Source organism: Argopecten irradians, chromosome 10 (assembly GCF_041381155.1).
Source record: "Argopecten irradians isolate NY chromosome 10, Ai_NY, whole genome shotgun sequence".
NCBI classification, from domain to species: domain Eukaryota; kingdom Metazoa; phylum Mollusca; class Bivalvia; order Pectinida; family Pectinidae; genus Argopecten; species Argopecten irradians.
Genome location: NC_091143.1, coordinates 14,099,107 through 14,120,397, shown reverse-complemented (window position 1 = coordinate 14,120,397; position 21,291 = coordinate 14,099,107). Strand labels below are relative to the sequence as shown.

Sequence of the window (21,291 nt, the reverse complement as noted above, 5' to 3'; positions counted from 1 at the left end):
CAAAATTGTTTATATATACATGTACAGGTACATATAAATGTAAACAAATGTTTCTTCATGTATACATGAACAAATGTACTACCTTATTTGACCCAATAAGTGCTGAGGGTGTTCAAAAGATAGAAAAAATGAAAATACTTAATAAGAAAAAATTATTGCAAACCATATGGCCAGGCAATTAAAATGAGGCCTCAAAAAATGGGAGGGGCGCTTATTGGGTTGAATACTGTTTTTTTTTTTATATTTATTTTATTTTCGAAGATTTTACATATACAGATACATGGTTATCTCACTCACATCATACACACCTCCTCACAACCTCATCAAAGATCATCATTCATACTCACATCGTCATTAATTAAGCATACCAATATATTAATAGATGTGAACAAGTCATGTAATCAGAAATTTTGCAGTACATTTTATCCAGGTCAGGAGAGTACAATATAGCTGTATCCAGAATTTTTAGCTCGCCTATTCGAAGAATAGGAGGAGCTAATGTTGTCACCCCGGCGTCGGCGTCGTCGGCGTCAGCGTTGGCGTCCCATTTCACTTATACATGTAGTTATATGTGCCGTAACTGGGCGATAATTTTGACATGCTATTTTTTCATCATTAATTTATTAAAAACCATAAGGTTTGATGAATAAAGCTGTAAAAACCATTCAAATGGCTTCAGATGACTTATAAACGTTAGTTATAACACAGAAATTTTGTACTGAAAAATTGTTGTTTTTATGCCTTAAATATGTTTAAATGAAAACATACCTGCAGAAGTCACTTTATAATTACTAAAAACATTGTAAAAATGTGTAATGAAATTGTAGACCACAATTTGGCTTCATGGTCTCACCGTATGTACTCATTTCACTTCACTATTGATGTAAATAAATGATTTTTGACAGTACTGCCAAAAATCATTTCAGCTCTTATTTGTACATGTAAAATTAAAACCTATGCATTGAAAGCACTGTAATTTTCAAAAAGTTGCTAATTTTTGGTGCTGAATAACATATTAAAAGCTCTTCTTGATTCATGAGTATGAAAAATACAGCACATATAACTTTTAAGTTTTTGAGCAAGTTTCTGTTTCGCCAATTGTTTAAGCTTAAGTCATCTTAAATGTTTCTGATTTTATTTTCCTAATGTGTATGGATGCTGAATGTGATAATACAACCAATTTGGGGCCCTTTAGGGGGTTTTTGAGTCTGTTAATTTGTCATATTTCCATGTTAAAGTTTTTGAGCAAGTTTCTATTTTGTCAATTGTTTAAGCATAAGTCATCATAAATGTTTATGATTTTATTTTCCTAATGTTTATGGATGCTGAACGTGATAATACAACCAATTTGGGGCCCTTTAGGGGGTTTTTGAGTCTGTTAATTTGTCATATTTCCATGTTTAAATAGTAAATACTTGAACATCAACTTCTTCTGAATAGGTGAGCTTTGCTGTTCTCCAACAGCTCTTGTTTATAATGCTGAACAGCTATGGTTATGAGGGACAGCTAGATGATTCATTTTCACTTCTTCCAATAGGCAACAACATCCCTTGTATGTGCTATATGTAACAAACTATAGAGCAGCAAGCTCTGTTCACTCAAGGAAATAATGCAACAAGGATATGGCGAATACTTGGCTCATCTTTATGTAAAAAGATGGCCAATAAGTTTTATTACTACATTGTGTAATTATTATAATTCAGATAAAAGTTGTTTAAAATAAACCCAGAAGCGATTGTGATTGACTGCAGGTTTACTCAACTAAATGTGTTGCTGGGGGCCATTACAAATGTGTGAAATAGAAGGGTCTTGGAAGTATTTTGTTGTGCAGAGTTGTTTAATTTCATAAATGGGGTGTAACATGGGGGCAGTGGAGTACATAAGATCCCAATGAATATGTATGTGTACGTTTCCCCAGCATATCATGCACAATGCATGATAAATAGGCCACTGAAATAGTGTAGGCCAAATCTGTCCTACAATTTCATGTTTTTAATAGGTATCCCAAGCTGACTATATATTAGGCAAAAAGGAAAAATTAAAAGTCTAATAACAAAGGCAGGTTAATTAGGGTACTTGGCCAACGCAGCCCCCTTAATGAAAATCCATGTACTGTATTTAACCCATTAAGCGCACTGGGCGCTTAACAAATTGAAAAATATAAAGGGCACTTTATGGAACCAAATGTGGATTAGCCTTTCATAAAATTGTTGCACAAAGTAAACCACAAATCAATTCATAAAAAGAAAAAGAAAAAAAAAGAAACTTAAAGTTTTCATATTTTCAGTAATTTTATTCAAGATCAGTGAAATTGAGGCATCAATAAAGGGGAGGGGCACTTATAAGGATGGGGACACTTATTGGGTAAAATACGATACATTATACAATATACATGTTAGTGGCTATGCGGTTGGTACAGATTATATGTGCTTTTGAAATATTTTCATGCTATGTTTACCTCACTAGCGCGAATATTTAATCAAGATTTTAAAACTCTCAGAAGACTTATCATCATCTTTTCAAAATCAAGGTCCAGGAAGTTATCATCCTTAATTACAAATTAATTGATTGACAATTTAAGTCTGTTATCTTTTTTCACAGAAAATGTGGCTGGAGAGTTAAATCAGCAGACCTTCAAGTTTCAAAGTGAGAATACCCAAGTGGGTAAAAATGCAACTCTGTATTTGGATAACGAAACAGGAGCACGCTCCCAAATTTCTTCTTTAAGAGGTAGGTCATTATCATAATCCTTCACCAGTGCCAAATAGGAAAATAAATAATGTTTTTTTGGTTGCTTTTTTTTCCCTTTGTTAAATCTCTGAATAATGTCTACCGTTATTCAGTTAAGCCATAAGAAATATTTTAGGTACTTATTTGACAATTTTTGTGTTGCTTGCAACGCAAGTGCGACACTTATAGGTAACACCATGTCGGGTCGGTGTCCGGAAAAGGTTTCCGTGCGATAATTTAAGTATTTGTTGTCCGATTTTCAACTAAATTTGGTGTATTGCTTTAAATCAATGTGATCTAGCTCAGATGAGTTTGATAACGGTCAAAATCTGTCAATATTTACAAGAGTCACGTGACATTAAAATCGTCAAAACAGATAAATCCATGGTTTCTGCTCGATAACTTAAGTACTTATTGTCCGATTTCAGCACAATTTGGTGTATTGCTTTACATTAATGAGATCTCAGATGGGTTCGATACTGGTCAAAATCTGTCAATATTTGCAAGAATTACGGGACTTTAAAATCGTCAAAACAGATAAATCTATGGTTTCCACTAGATAACTTTAGTATTTATTGTCCGATTTCAACCAAATTTTATATATTGCTTTTTATTTATGAGATCACAGATGAGGTGAGATGTATTGCGTCTTGGACTGGCTGCTTAGAGAAAATAAAAATTGATACCCCAGTAATCTTTCTTTTTTCAGAAGAAAGCAGTCTTGAAGTTGATGGCAGAAGTGATATGGACAGGGTATATGCCCGGGGCCACACTATGGGGTCGGCCAAGAGACTTCATTTCTGTTATCACCAGGGCCCTAACTTTTATCAAATAGCCAATTGCTGTACCTACATCGAGTTAAATATCAATAAGGAGCTTTTAGAGAAGCTCCAGGGCACAGGCAACCTTGAAGGTACCGTAATTTCCTGTGTATCAACCGCACCGGAATATAGCCCACGGGAAGCAAAATCAGACATTTCTATGATTTTGTACAATAAATTACAGAGAACCCGCACCGGCAGATTGCCCGCGGGTTTTACTTCGATATTATCCTTGAAGTTTCAAAATATATCTTTATTCAAAGACATGTAAAGTTGTATCAAGTACATATTTTTTGTTTGGAAATAGGTTTTAAAAACAATAATTAATAGATCATGTTAATATACTTAAGCATAATAAGAGGGTTACCTGAGCTATTTAGAACATATAGGCCGCATATTTTTCAATCTTGATAATAGTTTCCACAGATAACACGCACTAGACATCTTCTGGTCTAAAAAATTGTATAGGCCGCGGGCAATGTGCAGGAAATTACGGAGAGTGTCATTCAGCTTATACAAAGAAAGAGTCCTATATGTGTTAAATGTAAATGTGCAGTAAGCATTTTTTACTTTTTCCCATGCAAACTGGTATTAAATGTACCTGGCCCTGATTTCTTGAAACAAATTTAAGTATAGAAATTTTCTGAAGTAAAATATTTTACATAAGTTAAATACAAAGAAAAACTTCTGTTGTGTCTACTAGTATGTCCGCACTTTTGTTTTGAGAGAAATTGAAGCCAGGTATATCAGCTATAATATATACATTGATATATTAGGCCTATAGAAATGACACCTGACTTTATTTTTTAAGTTGACGTAGCCTTACCTGCTGCCCAGACGCTAGTCACCTTTAAGTGGGGTAGTTTTGAAGCAAGAAAAGAATATATCCAGTGTGAAATCAAGATAGAGCTCCGGAGAGTATTACATGAGACACACAAAGCTATGGAAGCAAGATACTTAGAATCACTTCTGCTGAACAAAGGAAGTGAAGTGGAAAAAATTGTGGAATATTTCAAAGAAACATATGACGCCTTCATAACAGAGATAACAAATGGATGTCTGTTGTTTCGGATTCTGGTGCATGATATTGAAACAATGAAAAGGCTTTATGACTCTGAAAGTCTTGAAAATATCGCTAGGTTTCTGGACAATTTATTGCTGACCAGTGAGATCAGACAAATGCGTGATGGTCAACATGTATCATTTAAGGCCAGGCGTATAAATGAACCTTGTAGAACTAGACCCAACGCCAAAAACATGCTTCAGTTTGATACAACAACAAGCAGGTTGGTTATATTTGTTCTTTTTCATTAAAGATTTTAAAGATTAAAGGTTTTGTAGTAATACACTAGCTGTAGATTCTGATCTGTATACAGATCCATTATCATTACTATATATGGATGTATACTATAGTTGTTGATATTCGTGGCTGTTTTAATTTTGCTTAATTTGCTAATTAACACAATTTCATGAAATTTAAGCCCTCGTAATTTTTTTTACTCACATCAAACCCTGCCATGTAAATGATGGTTTCAGACTACAAATTTGATTTTATGAAAATAAACTCCTACAAATAATTCTAGACAATAAATTGTGAAATTTTACACCTGCTAAGTTTAATAACTATACAGTATATACATGTCCTTATACCTAGTACATGGTATTAGCCCTGCATTCATACATTGTAGGAATTCCTTTACCTACAGTTGCTTTAAGTTATGTGAATACTAATTTGAAAATGTGCTTGCAATAAATGCTGGATTAAGTCGCATATACAGAGTAGTAAGACAGTCATGACTTAGAGATGTAAGGCATATATATTACTATACTGACAAATGATTGGTCATAGCAAGTTAAATAATCTCTGTTTCAGAGAATCAAAGGTTACATGGACAGAAAGCAAGTTGACACAGTTAATAGAGAAAATTCTGTCACGAGAAATGCAACCTTTTGTATCTCAGCTAACAGACAGAATAACGAAGGCTGTTATAAAGGAAATGCAGGAGTCGGGAGAATCAGTACAGTCAGGTGAACAGTCAGGTGAAACAATGAGTAGGCCTTTAGTGACAGAGAGTTTGTCATTTGGACGACCACCCAGTATTAGTGTAAGTAGCCCAGACAATCTTCCAAAAAGTACTTCCCAAGTCCTTTCTTCTAGTATAAGGACAGGACTTACTTCTCCTAGTCCAGAGTCAAGGAGTACCTCCCCAGGCCCTTCTTCCAGTATAAGGACAGGACTTACTTCTCCTAGTCCAGAGTCAAGGAGTACCTCCCCAGGCCCTTCTTCCAGTATAAGGACAGGACTTACTTCTCCTAGTCCACAGTCAAGGAGTACCTCCCCAGGCCCTTCTTCCGGTACAAAGACAGGACTGAATTCTTCTAGTCCAGAGTCAAGGAGTACCTCCCCAGGTCTTCATAGTACAAGGACAGGACTTGGTTCCTCTAGACCAGGAACAAGGAGTACCTCCCCAGGCCTTCATAGTACAAAGACAGGACTTGGTTCCTCTAGACCAGGAACAAGGAGTACCTCCCCAGGCCTTCCACCTTCTTTAGAGCACCCAGGTACGTATACTGGGACAAGTAGTTCACAGTTTAGTTCTCAAGGCCATCCCATTGTAGAGCCATTCAACCTTTCTCCAGATCATAGCAGAACAGTGAAAGAGACTTCTGGCCCAGGCCATCCAGGGAGTGAATCAGTTTTAAGGTTCTACAGCCATGGACAGTTGCCTGAGATTACAGGTGCGACAAATGTAGGACAAGATAGAGTTCCAGAGAGAGAAAACTTGTTTAGAAAAGATATAACCTATGAGGGAAAAAGTATGGAGGCGCGGGGAAGAAATCCTTATAGAAAAAGTCACAGAAAGCCAAGTTTTTCCAGCTACATCTTCAGTAAAGAGGACTGGACCATACTATGGTAATGTATATGCTATACCCAGCTATGTTAAATCAGATGTTTTCGATCTGCATCCTTTTTTTTTTGTTAATCTTGATTAGAATAAATATCAAGACAGAAAAATCATCTTAAAGAACTTTAAAAAATCATCTTTAAGACCAGTAGATGTTATTTTAAAGTTATTAAAGGTATACATTTTTCTTACAGATTCTTTGAATTCATAATTAACAATTGTTTGTTGGGCCCAATTAATGATTTATTTATTTCAGCATGTGGAAATGAGATTGGACAACTTCTGTTGTGATTTCCACACTTCTATTACTGAACTATTGCTGTCTGTCAAAACATGAAAAGACTTTGTTTAGGTTATCTGAATGTTAATTGTTCTATACAAATAGAAATAATTTAAATAATTATTTTCATGTCACTTATCGAAGAAAAAATTAGATCTCACTGATTAATATGAATATTTGTTTTTCAATATGTATACATTTCTGTATTTCTATTATACCCATGCAATGATTTTTATGCAATTTTTTTGGCAACTCCTTTTCAAGTAATAAAGTTTGTTTTTGATCTTTTTCAGGGAAGACCCAATAAAGAGAACTGAAATTGGCCGGGCGTTGAAGTTAACAGGTAATATAATTGGTATATCTATATAGTGGGAATGGCCAATATTTGGTAGTGCCCTAGCATTGACAATGGGGATCAATTAGTGACTGATTATTGGTAGTGCCTGAGCATTGGTAATGATCGATCATTGCTAATGGCCAATCATTGGTAATGGCTGATCATTGGTAATGACTGAGCATTGGTAATGGCTGAGCATTGGTAATGGCCGATCATTAGTAATGGCTGATCATTGGTAATGCCTGATCATTGGTAATGGCTGATCATTGGTAATGGCTGATCATTGGTAATGCCTGATCATTGGTAGTGGCTGATCATTGGTAATGGCTGATCATTGGTAATGGCTGATCATTGGTAATGGCTGATCATTGGTAATGGCTGATCATTGGTAGTGGCTGATCATTGGTAATGGCTGATCATTGGTAGTGGCTGATCATTGGTAATGGCTGATCATTGGTAATGGCTGATCATTGGTAATGCCTGATCATTGGTAATGGCTGATCATTGGTAGTGGCTGATCATTGGTAATGGCTGATCATTTGTAGTGGCCGATCATTGGTATTAATGGCCGATCATTACGCATTGAATGTGTATTCTTTTCATTCAATTTAACTATAAATGTATCCAAATGTGGCATTTTAAAATTGATTTAGTTTTAATAAGTTACAGGTTGTATACTTGAGTCTGTTTGCCATAAAACTATCATCTTTATATTTAATCTGATTAAGTTAAAAGAAATCAAAATAGATTCACCCCCATATTGTAAAACGATACCTTGATTAATTCTGTTCAATATAATATAAATATATAAAAGCTAAATGGTATCCATATTTCCTGTATGCTTTGAGACAGTCCAGTACAATTGGAGATTTTTTTGACCACTGTCCACTGGCATCACAGGGACCTGGCACGATTTTTTAAAACTAACAGTATGCATATGTATATATTATATATGTATACTATTGGTTAAAAATTTTCGTGCAAGGTCCCTGTGACTTGCATCACCTACTTTAATGACATCTGACCACTGATCACTGATACACTGACCACTGACTTCACTGATCATTGACTTCACCGACCACTGACCACTGACTTTACTGATTTAACTAGCTATTGGTTTCACTGACCATTGACTTCATTGACTGATGACTTCACTAACCAATGACTTCACTGACCACTGACTTAACTGGCTATTTGTTTCACTGATCATTGACTTCACTGACCATGACCTCACTTACCAATGACTTCACTGACCAATGGCTTCACTGACCAATGACTTCACTGACCAATGACTTCACCTACCAATGACTTCACTGACCATTGACTTCAATGACCAATGACTTCACCTACCATTGACTTCGCTGGCTATTGGTTTCACTGACCATGACTTCACTGACCACTGTCTTCACTGACAATTGTCTTCACTGACTATGATTTCACTGATCATTGACTTCATTGACCACTAACTTCACTGACCACTGACTCCATTGACCATGACTTCACTGACCACTAACTTCACTGACCACTAACTTCACTGACCATGACATCATTGACCACTGACTTCACTGACCATTGACTTCACTTACCATTGAATTCACTGAACATGACTTCATTAATCAATGACTTCACTGACCAATGGCTTCACTGCTTGACCACTTACTTTACTGATCACTGACTTCACTGACCACTGGTTTCACTGACCACTGGCTTCACTGCCCAGCAGAACATCTACTTCAACTGGCATTGCTGAGTCAGACACTTTAATGCTGCAACAGAACATGAGAATATTTCAGTGTGTTACATAGATTTTAATGAACTAGAAAAAAATACTTGTAATTTTTTATTTTGTCAGAACTTCAATATCCACTTGAAGAACCAATTGCACAAGCCCTTCATTGTGTCAAGGAAATGGTGAATCTTAGACATCTGGCTAAACTGATGGCAAAGTCACTAGGTATTATAATTTATCTTACTTTCATACAGTACACAAAGTCACTAGGTATTATAATTCATCTTACCTTCATACAGTACACAAAGTCACAAGGTATTATAATTCATCTTACCTTCATACAGAACACAAAGTCACTATAGGTAGTATAATTCATCTTACTTTCATACAGTACACAAAGTCACTATAGGTATTATAATTTATCTTACCTTCATACAGTACACAAATTCACTATAGGTATTATAATTCATCTTACCTTCATACAGAACACAAAGTCATCTTACCTTCATACAGTACACAAAGTCACTAGGTATTATATTTATCTTACTTTCATACAGTACACAAAGTCACTAGGTATTATAATTCATCTTACCTTCATACAGAACACAAAGTCACTAGATATTATAATTTATCTTACCTTCATACAGTACACAAAGTCACTAGGTATTATAATTTATCTTACCTTCATACAGTACACAAAGTCACTAGGTATTATAATTCATCTTACCTTCATACAGTAACACAAAGTCACTAGATATTATAATTCATCTTACCTTCATACAGTACACAAAGTCACTAGGTATTATAATTCATCTTACCTTCATACAGTACACAAAGTCACTAGGTATTATAATTCATCTTACCTTCATACAGTAACACAAAGTCACTAGATATTATAATTCATCTTACCTTCATACAGTACACAAAGTCACTAGGTATTATAATTCATCTTACCTTCATACAGTACACAAAGTCACTATAGGTATTATAATTCATCTTACCTTCATACAGTACACAAAGTCACTAGGTATTATAATTTATCTTACCTTCATACAGTACACAAAGTCACTAGGTATTATAATTCATCTTACCTTCATACAGTACACAAAGTCACTATAGGTATTATAATTCATCTTACCTTCATACAGTACACAAAGTCACTAGGTATTATAATTCATCTTACCTTCATACAGTACACAAAGTCACTAGGTATTATAATTCATCTTACCTTCATACAGTACACAAAGTCACTATAGGTATTATAATTCATCTTACCTTCATACAGTACACAAAGTCACAGGTATTATAATTATCTTACAATACAGTACACAAAGTCACTAGGTATTATAATTCATCTTACCTTCATACAGTACACAAAGTCACTAGGTATTATAATTCATCTTACCTTCATACAGTACACAAAGTCACTATAGGTATTATAATTCATCTTACCTTCATACAGTACACAAAGTCAAGGTATTATAATTATCTTACCTTCATACAGTACACAAAGTCACTAGGTATTATAATTCATCTTACCTTCATACAGTACACAAAGTCACTAGGTATTATAATTATCTTACCTTCATACAGAACACAAAGTCACTATAGGTATTATAATTCATCTTACCTTCATACAGAACACAAAGTCACTAGGTATTATAATTTATCTTACCTTCATACAGTACACAAAGTCACTATAGGTAGTATAATTCATCTAACCTTCATACAGTACACAAAGTCACTAGGTATTATAATTTATCTTACCTTCATACAGTACACAAAGTCACTATAGGTATTATAATTCATCTTACCTTCATACAGTACACAAAGTCACTAGGTATTATAATTCATCTTACCTTCATACAGTACACAAAGTCACTAGGTATTATAATTTATCTTACCTTCATACAGTACACAAAGTCACTATAGGTATTATAATTCATCTTACCTTCATACAGTACACAAAGTCACTAGGTATTATAATTCATCTTACCTTCATACAGTACACAAAGTCACTAGGTATTATAATTCATCTTACCTTCATACAGTACACAAAGTCACTAGGTATTATAATTTATCTTACCTTCATACAGTACACAAAGTCACTAGGTATTATAATTATCTTACCTTCATACAGTACACAAAGTCACTAGGTATTATAATTCATCTTACCTTCATACAGTAACACAAAGTCACTAGGTATTATAATTTATCTTACCTTCATACAGTACACAAAGTCACTATAGTATTATAATTCATCTTACCTTCATACAGTACACAAAGTCACTAGGTATTATAATTTATCTTACCTTCATACAGTACACAAAGTCACTATAGGTATTATAATTTCATCTTACCTTCATACAGTACACAAAGTCACTAGGTATTATAATTCATCTTACCTTCATACAGTACACAAAGTCACTAGGTATTATAATTCATCTTACCTTCATACAGTACACAAAGTCACTAGGTATTATAATTCATCTTACCTTCATACAGTACACAAAGTCACTAGGTATTATAATTCATCTTACCTTCATACAGTAACACAAAGTCACTAGGTATTATAATTCATCTTACCTTCATACAGTACACAAAGTCACTATAGGTATTATAATTCATCTTACCTTCATACAGTACACAAAGTCACTAGGTATTATAATTCATCTTACCTTCATACAGTACACAAAGTCACTAGGTATTATAATTCATCTTACCTTCATACAGAACACAAAATCACTAAGTATTATAATTCATCTTACCTTCATACAGTACACAAAGTCACTAGGTATTATAATTTATCTTACCTTCATACAGTACACAAAGTCACTAGGTATTATAATTCATCTTACCTTCATACAGTACACAAAGTCACTAGGTATTATAATTCATCTTACCTTCATACAGTACACAAAGTCACTATAGGTATTATAATTCATCTTACCTTCATACAGTACACAAAGTCACTAGGTATTATAATTCATCTTACCTTCATACCGTACACAAAGTCACTAGGTATTATAATTCATCTAACCTTCATACAGTACACAGAGTTACTAGGTATTATAATTCATCTAACCTTCATACAGTACACAAAGTCACTATAGATATTATAATTCATCTTACCTTCATACAGTACACAAAGTCACTAGGTATTATAATTCATCTTACTTTCATACAGTACACAAAGTCACTAGGTATTATAATTCATCTTACCTTCATACAGTACACAAAGTCACTAGGTATTATAATTCATCTTACCTTCATACAGACACAAAGTCACTAGGTATTATAATTATCTTACCTTCATACAGTACACAAAGTCACTATAGGTATATATAATTCATCTTACCTTCATACAGTACACAAAGTCACTAGATATTATAATTCATCTTACCTTCATACAGTACAGTCACACAATAATCATCACCTTCATACGGTCACTAGGTATATATAATTTACCTTCATACAGTACACAAAGTCACTAGGTATTATAATTCATCTTACCTTCATACAGTACACAAAGTCAATAGGTATTATAATTCATCTTACCTTCATACAGTACACAAAGTCACTAGGTATTATAATTCATCTTACCTTCATACAGTACACAAAGTCACTAGGTATTATAATTCATCTTACCTTCATACAGTACACAAAGTCACTAGGTATTATAATTCATCTTACCTTCATACAGTACACAAAGTCACTAGGTATTATAATTCATCTTACCTTCATACAGTACACAAAGTCACTAGGTATTATAATTTATCTTACCTTCATACAGTACACAAAGTCACTAGGTATTATAATTCATCTTACCTTCATACAGTACACAAAGTCACTAGGTATTATAATTATCTTACCTTCATACAGTACACAAAGTCACTAGGTATTATAATTTATCTTACCTTCATACAGTACACAAAGTCACTAGGTATTATAATTCATCTTACCTTCATACAGTACACAAAGTCACTAGGTATTATAATTCATCTTACCTTCATACAGTACACAAAGTCACTAGGTATTATAATTCATCTTACCTTCATACAGTACACAAAGTCACTAGGTATTATAATTCATCTTACCTTCATACAGTACACAAAGTCACTAGGTATTATAATTCATCTTACCTTCATACAGTACACAAAGTCACTATAGGTATTATAATTCATCTTACCTTCATACAGTCACAAAGTCACTAGGTATTATAATTCATCTTACCTTCATACAGTACACAAAGTCACAAGGTATTATGATTCATCTTACCTTCATACAGTACACAAAGTCACTAGGTATTATAATTTATCTTACTTTCATACAGTACACAAAGTCACTAGGTATTATAATTCATCTTACCTTCATACAGTACACAAAGTCACTATAGGTATTATAATTCATCTTACCTTCATACAGTACACAAAGTCACTAGGTATTATAATTTATCTTACTTTCATACAGTACACAAAGTCACTAGGTATTATAATTTATCTTACCTTCATACAGTACACAAAGTCACTAGGTATTATAATTCATCTTACCTTCATACAGTACACAAAGTCACAAGGTATTATAATTCATCTTACCTTCATACAGTACACAAAGTCACTATAGGTATTATAATTCATCTTACCTTCATACAGAACACAAAGTCACTAGGTATTATAATTCATCTTACCTTCATACAGTACACAAAGTCACTAGGTATTATAATTCATCTTACCTTCATACAGTACACAAAGTCACTATAGGTATTATAATTCATCTTACCTTCATACAGTACACAAAGTCACTAGGTATTATAATTCATCTTACCTTCATACAGTACACAAAGTCACTAGATATTATAATTATCTTACCTTCATACAGTACACAAAGTCACTAGGTATTATAATTCATCTTACCTTCATACAGAACACAAAGTCACTAGGTATTATAATTCATCTTACCTTCATACAGAACACAAAGTCACTAGGTATTATAATTCATCTTACCTTCATACAGAACACAAAGTCACAAGGTATTATAATTCATCTTACTTCATACAGTACACAAAGTCACTAGGTATTATAATTTATCTTACTTTCATACAGTACACAAAGTCACTAGGTATTATAATTCATCTTACCTTCATACAGAACACAAAGTCACTAGGTATTATAATTCATCTTACCTTCATACAGTACACAAAGTCACTAGGTATTATAATTTATCTTACTTTCATACAGTACACAAAGTCACTAAGGTATTATAATTCATCTTACCTTCATACAGTACACAAAGTCACTAGGTATTATAATTCATCTTACCTTCATACAGTACACAAAGTCACTATAGGTATTATAATTCATCTTACCTTCATACAGAACACAAAGTCACTAGGTATTATAATTCATCTTACCTTCATACAGTACACAAAGTCACTAGGTATTATAATTCATCTTACCTTCATACAGTACACAAAGTCACTAGGTATTATAATTCATCTTACCTTCATACAGTACACAAAGTCACTAGGTATTATAATTCATCTTACCTTCATACAGTACACAAAGTCACTATAGGTATTATAATTCATCTTACCTTCATACAGTACACAAAGTCACTATAGGTATTATAATTCATCTTACCTTCATACAGTACACAAAGTCACTAGGTATTATAATTCATCTTACCTTCATACAGTACACAAAGTCACTAGGTATTATAATTTATCTTACCTTCATACAGTACACAAAGTCACTATAGGTATTATAATTCATCTTACCTTCATACAGTACACAAAGTCACTAGGTATTATAATTCATCTTACCTTCATACAGTACACAAAGTCACAAGGTATTATAATTCATCTTACCTTCATACAGTACACAAAGTCACTATAGGTATTATAATTTATCTTACCTTCATACAGAACACAAAGTCACAAGGTATTATAATTCATCTTACCTTCATACAGTACACAAAGTCACTAGATATTATAATTCATCTTACCTTCATACAGTACACAAAGTCACTAGGTATTATAATTCATCTTACCTTCATACAGTACACAAAGTCACTAGGTATTATAATTTATCTTAGCTTCATACGTATACAGTTCACAAATTAAAAGTCACTAGGTATTATAATTCATCTTACCTTTAGTATTTATAGATTATATCAAACCTCCTTTGTAATTACTGGTATATCTGTTCCCAGGGAGGACAAGACATCTCCCACATGCCCATTGCCTCCATACTGTCTTGTGTATAGATGTGTCTGAGAGTATGAAAGGTGAATCGCTGCAGAAGCTGAAAGATTGTGCAGAAAAATTCCGAAATGGTAAGTTCTGAAAGTCAAAATCATATTTTGATTTAAAAGTATCAATTATTGAATATATCAGGTAAATGTATTCTATTTCGTATACAGTAAAACCCCTCTAACTCGAACCCGGATTCCTCGAATACCCCCTATTCGTCGAACTGGTCGTACGGTCCCGACCGTCTCTCTATATAATCTAAGTAACAAAACCCCGGATAGCTCGAATAGCTATGCGTCGAATACCCCTTATTTCTTGAACAGAAATATGTCCTCGTTGCATCAAATACATAGTATTTACCCATGTATTCGTCGAACAGGTGTTCGGCCCTTGAGATTTTTTTACCTGTGTCACACCTGACTGCACCGACACGACCGACATGGATAATTGCTCACGATCTTGTGTTTATACAGTTGGTGTGTCAAGCCTTGAGGTAATTAAGAGATTAACGGTGTCATTATTACCTACCTACACGATCGCAAGTTGTTGTTTGATGCTAACTATATTTAAATATTTCAGAAAAGGCATTAAGTTATTGATGTTTCTCTCGCAATAATCTTCGTTGTAAATACGGAAGTTGTTGATCCGTGTTAATAGAAAGTACGTATTGTGAAATGACAAAAGAGGCGGAAGATATTGCTGACGTCCGCCTAATTATAAAAGTTTATTTTTTTTTAATTTCTTCGTTGGTTTCATGCGACAGGCTAACACAATGTTATTTGCCGAAAGATGTAAACGATATCAAACGATATATGCAAAGTACATTTTATCAGTGCGTTCCGTATCTTTTCATGTAAATTGTATTTTGTAACTTTACTCGTTAATACTAAATAGACATCTATAGATATCATTTCTTATGTCCGTAAATATGCTGGTTAATAACTTTATTGTGAGTATGTATTTTGTAAATGTTTTAAATAATTTTTGATAATCAAATAATAGAAAATGTACTCCTTGTTGACCAATATGGATATTGTACATTAACCTAGATGACGATCGCTTACTCTGATGTGAATGACATTTGATTTAGGGCTTTCTCATTAGCTTTTCCAAACGCTAAATTTATGTTATACATTTTTTCAACTTGATATTGCTATCAATACAACACTTAAATAAAGAAATCCAAAATGCTGAAAGATAGGGTAATTAAAATGTCATTGCCGCGCATTGTTTGTCATAGTTTGAAACCGGACATTTTAACTGTCGATCTTGACCAACCTCGGATGAGTCGAATACCCCGTATTCCTCGAACTATTGACCTGGTCCCCTGCAGTTCAAGTTATAGGGGTTTTACTGTATTTGTTTTCTCGCTTTCATTTACTGAAGACCATCACTCCTAGTTCCGCCAAAGGTTATTCCCCCATTGCATTTTACAGAGTTATTTGTTGTTGGAATTATTATGTCATATTTTTGTGAGCATAACATCATATTTCATACATATTTTCAAAAGTTTGATGTCATAAACATAGTATATCGCTTTTATGTTCACTGTAAAACATTATATTTCACTGCGAAAATTGTGATAAATATACAGTAAAACACACTTGGAATGAACATTTTCAACAAATTCGTGGTTATAACGAAGTAATTTTCATTCCCTGTCAAGGTTCCTAAAATATGTCTGGCTGCAATACGTGTATAATGAACTCTGGTTATAACAAAGTAATTTTGTTGGTCCCTAGAGATTTGTTATACGGTAACCATAGTTTACTGTATATCAAGAATTAATTACAGAACTTGATGATAGCACTGTCAATGTTGTACATAAATATGCTTATTCATACGATGTGTATGCTTATTTACAGATATTGAAGATTTTACATGTACATTAGATGTGTTAATAATGTATGCTTATTTATAGAAAATGAAGATTTTACATGTACATTAGATGTGTATGCTTATTCATAGAAATTGAAGATTATATGTGTATGCATGATATTGAAGATTTCACATGTACATTAGATGTGTATGCTTATTTACAGATATTGAAGGTACTGTCAATGTTATACATTAAATGTGTATGCTTATTTATAGAAAATGAAGATTTTACATGTACATTAGATGTATATGCTTATTTACAGATATTGAAGACACTGTCGATGTTATACATATACTTATTTACAGAAAATGAATATTTTTCATGTACATTAGATGTATATGCTTATTTACAGATATTGAAGACAACACTGTGGAAGTTGACCTTGAGGAGAACGTTGGAGTCGTGTTGTTTGGAGGTCAAGGTGTTGAGATCAAGCTTATTCCAACCAACGACTACAACAAGTTAAATGGTATGTACCATTTGGTCTTTTTATCTTAACCTCCTATTAACAGCAGGGTAATTTAAGGAGTACCACCAATCAGTGATCAGTACCTGGCAACTACCCCACATGGGATTCAAACTCCCAACCCAGAGGTTGAGGGCTTGTGGTAATTAATATGTCGGGACATTTTAACCACTCGGTCACTGCGACCCTTATGTATGTACCACTAATTCTTATTGAACTACTAGGATGAAAATTACAATGCTCCCTCAGTACAAGTTTACAAACAAACCTGTTAATGTCAATGCACAAATAAGTCACTTTCGCTGATGACACTGTCAAAAGAAAGAACACTTGCCAGAAATTATTTCTAGGATTGTTTAACAGAAATAGACCATAATATAATAACGTATTTGAATCATTTGAGGAGAAAGTTTTGCATGAGATCGAAGTCCTTTGCTTCATATTTTTAAAAGTTATTTTTTATCTATGTATTTCAAAGAACCTTCTATTTGCTAAAATGAATACATAGTTAGTGACGTAAACATGTTATAATCCAGCTTGGCTTTGCATCAACCAATCACTACAAGTTACTTGTAGACCCAATATTTTTCCATATTAGGTCACTAACAAACTGTATAACTGATACTGTGTATAAACTATAGAGGATTGCTGTGTTTACAGAGACAATCAACCAGCTGGACATCAGAGCAGGAGAGAATTGCTCCTTACTAGAGGCACTTATTGCCAGTGTACTGCTACTGTTTGGAACAGACCCAGGCAAGTCTTAGTGAAATGTTAATTAAGGAATTGCTGGTTATTTTGACTGTGTTGTTGTATGGACAGAAGTTAAACAATGGTAAAACAATGATACTATAAGGTTTGTGGATAGACTCATTGTATTGTAAGTCAGAATAGGTGATTGTGTTGTTACAATGATACTAGGTTTGTGGATAGACTCATTGTATTGTAAGTCAGAATAGGTGATTGTGTTGTTACAATGATACTAGGTTTGTGGATAGACTCATTGCATTGTAAGTCAGAATAGGTGATTGTGTTGTTACAATGATACAAGGTTTGTGGATAGACTCATTGTATTGTAAGTCAGAATAGGTGATTGTGTTGTTACAATGATACTAGGTTTGTGGATAGACTCATTGTATTGTAAGTCAGAATAGGTGATTGTGTTGTTACAATGATACTAGGTTTGTGGATAGACTCATTGTATTGTAAGTCAGAATAGGTGATTGTGTTGTTACAATGATACAAGGTTTGTGGATAGACTCATTGTATTGTAAGTCAGAATAGGTGATTGTGTTGTTACAATGATACTAGGTTTGTGGATAGACTCATTGTATTGTAAGTCAGAATAGGTGATTGTGTTGTTACAATGATACTAGGTTTGTGGATAGACTCATTGTATTGTAAGTCAGAATAGGTGATTGTGTTGTTACAATGATACTAGGTTTTGTGGATAGACTCATTGTATTGTAAATCAGAATAGGTGATTGTGTTGTTACAATGATACTAGGTTTGTAGATAGACTCATTGTATTGTAAGTCAGAATAGGTGATTGTGTTGTTACAATAATACTAGGTTTGTGGATAGACTCATTGTATTGTAAGTCAGAATAGGTGATTGTGTTGTTACAATGATACTAGGTTTGTGGATAGACTCATTACATTGTAAGTCAGAATTGGTGATTGTGTTGTTAAAATAATACTAGGTTTGTGGATAGGCTCATTGTATTGTAAGTCAGAATAGGTGATTGTGTTGTTACAATGATACTAGGTTTGTGGATAGACTCATTGCATTGTAAGTCAGAATAGGTGATTGTGTTGTTAAAATAATACTAGGTTTGTGGATAGGCTCATTGTATTGTAAGTCAGAATAGGTGATTGTGTTGTTACAATGATACAAGGTTTGTGGATAGACTCATTGTATTGTAAGTCAGAATAGGTGATTGTGTTGTTACAATGATACAAGGTTTGTGGATAGACTCATTGTATTGTAAGTCAGAATAGGTGATTGTGTTGTTACAATGATACTAGGTTTGTGGATAGACTCATTGTATTGTAAGTCAGAATAGGTGATTGAGTTGTTACAATGATGATGAGGTTGTTATGAATGATTGATAAATAAAAAAAAATGTTTTGTATTTTGAAAAATCTTCCTGAATGTACCTGTAGTTTGATCTGTTTTCCAATTAAAACTTTGTGGCATTTGGCCCAATGTTTTATAAAACTGTATTTTGATGAAGATTCTTGAATTGTTAGCTCACCTTGGTCCTTCAGATACGGCAGCGTACGTCCGTTAATCTGTGAACAATTGACAATTTAATAAAATTTTACTGGCACCACCTTATGGGGTACTGACTGAAAATTGTACAAATGATGGAACTGACCCTCCGGGGACCTGAGGAGTGGAGCCAAAGGGTTAAATTTGGCTATTTCCATATAAATGTAAACGACTTCTTCTCTGAAGCCAAGCATGGGATAGCACTCATATTGCATTTGTAGCATCCTTATGGGCTGGGTATTTAAAATTGTACAAATGATGGGGCTCACCCTTCAGGGGCCTGAGAAGTGGGGCCAAAAGGGGTAAATTTAGTTATTTTCATATTTACAACTTCTTCTCAGAAACTTAGCATTGGATATCACTCATATTGCAATAGTAGCACCCTTTTTAGATAGGGATTCAAAATTATGGAGTCAACTTTTTAGCCCACCGTCATCAGATGGTGGGCTATTCAAATCGCCTTTCATCCGTGGTCCGTCGTCCGTCCTTCCTTCCGTCCGTCCGTTAACAATTCTTGTTACCTCTATTTCTCAGAAAGTTGTGCATATTACATTTTGGGACCAATCGGTCAACAAGATGGCCGACCGGCGGCCATCTTGGATTTTGATAGTTAAAGATTGTTACCGCTATTTCTCAGAAAGTACTGAAGGGATCTTTCTCAAATTTCATATGTAGGTTCCCCTATGGCCCTAGTTGTGCATATTGCATTTTGGGACCAATCGGTCAACAAGATGGCCAACCGGTGGCCATATTGGATTTTGATAGTTAAAGTTTGTTACTGCATTTTTTAACTGATCGGTCAACAAGATGGCCGACCAGCCGCCATTTTGGATTTTGATAGTAATCGTTATTTGTCAGAAATTACTGAAGGGATCCCTCATGGCCCTAGTTGTGCATATTGCATTTTGGGACCAATCGGTCAACAAGATGGCCAACCGGTGGCCATATTGGATTTTGATAGTTAAAGTTTGTTACTGCATTTTTTAACTGATCGGTCAACAAGATGGCCGACCAGCCGCCATTTTGGATTTTGATAGTAATCGTTATTTGTCAGAAATTACTGAAGGGATCTCTCAAATTCCATGCATAGGTTTCCCTTGGGCCCTAGTTGAGCATATATACCTTTAGGGACTGATCACTCAACATGATGGCCAACCGGCCATCATCTTGGATTTCACCACTGTTTCTCAAAAAGTAATGAAGCGATCTATCATAAATTTGATATGTAGTATGTTCGAAAAAGTTTGAAAAGCAGGGAAAAGATCCCTCTTTCCATTGTCAGACATAGATCATTCTTTGGTGGGTGCCAAGATCCCTCTGGGATCTCTTGTTCAGGGAAAACAATGTAATGTTGTCTAATTTTATAGGTCCACTACCTTTCCGGAGTAAGACTTAAAGGTTTCTTTAAAACATTAATAACATAAGAAAATATATACCGATGGCCTAAGATGAGCTTATAACACCAAACATATGCAAGATTTTCTATGTAATATACGTTAACAACTAGTGATATCCCTGGTTTGCTGTCTGGCACAGTGATAGTTAATTACCGCACAGTATTTAGGACGACAGCAGGAAACATAAGACTACCCAGGTCATGAAAACATTTAATTTATTTT

The 21,291-nt window shown here is 34.0% G+C and overlaps 1 protein-coding gene across 5 annotated transcripts in view; it reads left to right on the top strand.

Moving 5' to 3' along the window:
- The window catches only part of LOC138333179 (uncharacterized), a 62,396-nt gene that overhangs the window by 9,740 nt on the left and 31,365 nt on the right, over positions 1 to 21,291 (top strand). For all 5 annotated transcript variants that reach the window (XM_069281361.1, XM_069281363.1, XM_069281362.1 and 2 more), the window contains 9 exons: positions 2,602 to 2,730; positions 3,440 to 3,643; positions 4,363 to 4,837; positions 5,425 to 6,465; positions 7,031 to 7,080; positions 8,927 to 9,028; positions 15,014 to 15,136; positions 17,285 to 17,401; positions 18,059 to 18,154. In XM_069281361.1, coding sequence (XP_069137462.1) covers positions 2,602 to 2,730; positions 3,440 to 3,643; positions 4,363 to 4,837; positions 5,425 to 6,465; positions 7,031 to 7,080; positions 8,927 to 9,028; positions 15,014 to 15,136; positions 17,285 to 17,401; positions 18,059 to 18,154 — 2,337 coding nt within the window. The remainder of the gene's footprint in view (positions 1 to 2,601; positions 2,731 to 3,439; positions 3,644 to 4,362; positions 4,838 to 5,424; positions 6,466 to 7,030; positions 7,081 to 8,926; positions 9,029 to 15,013; positions 15,137 to 17,284; positions 17,402 to 18,058; positions 18,155 to 21,291) is intronic.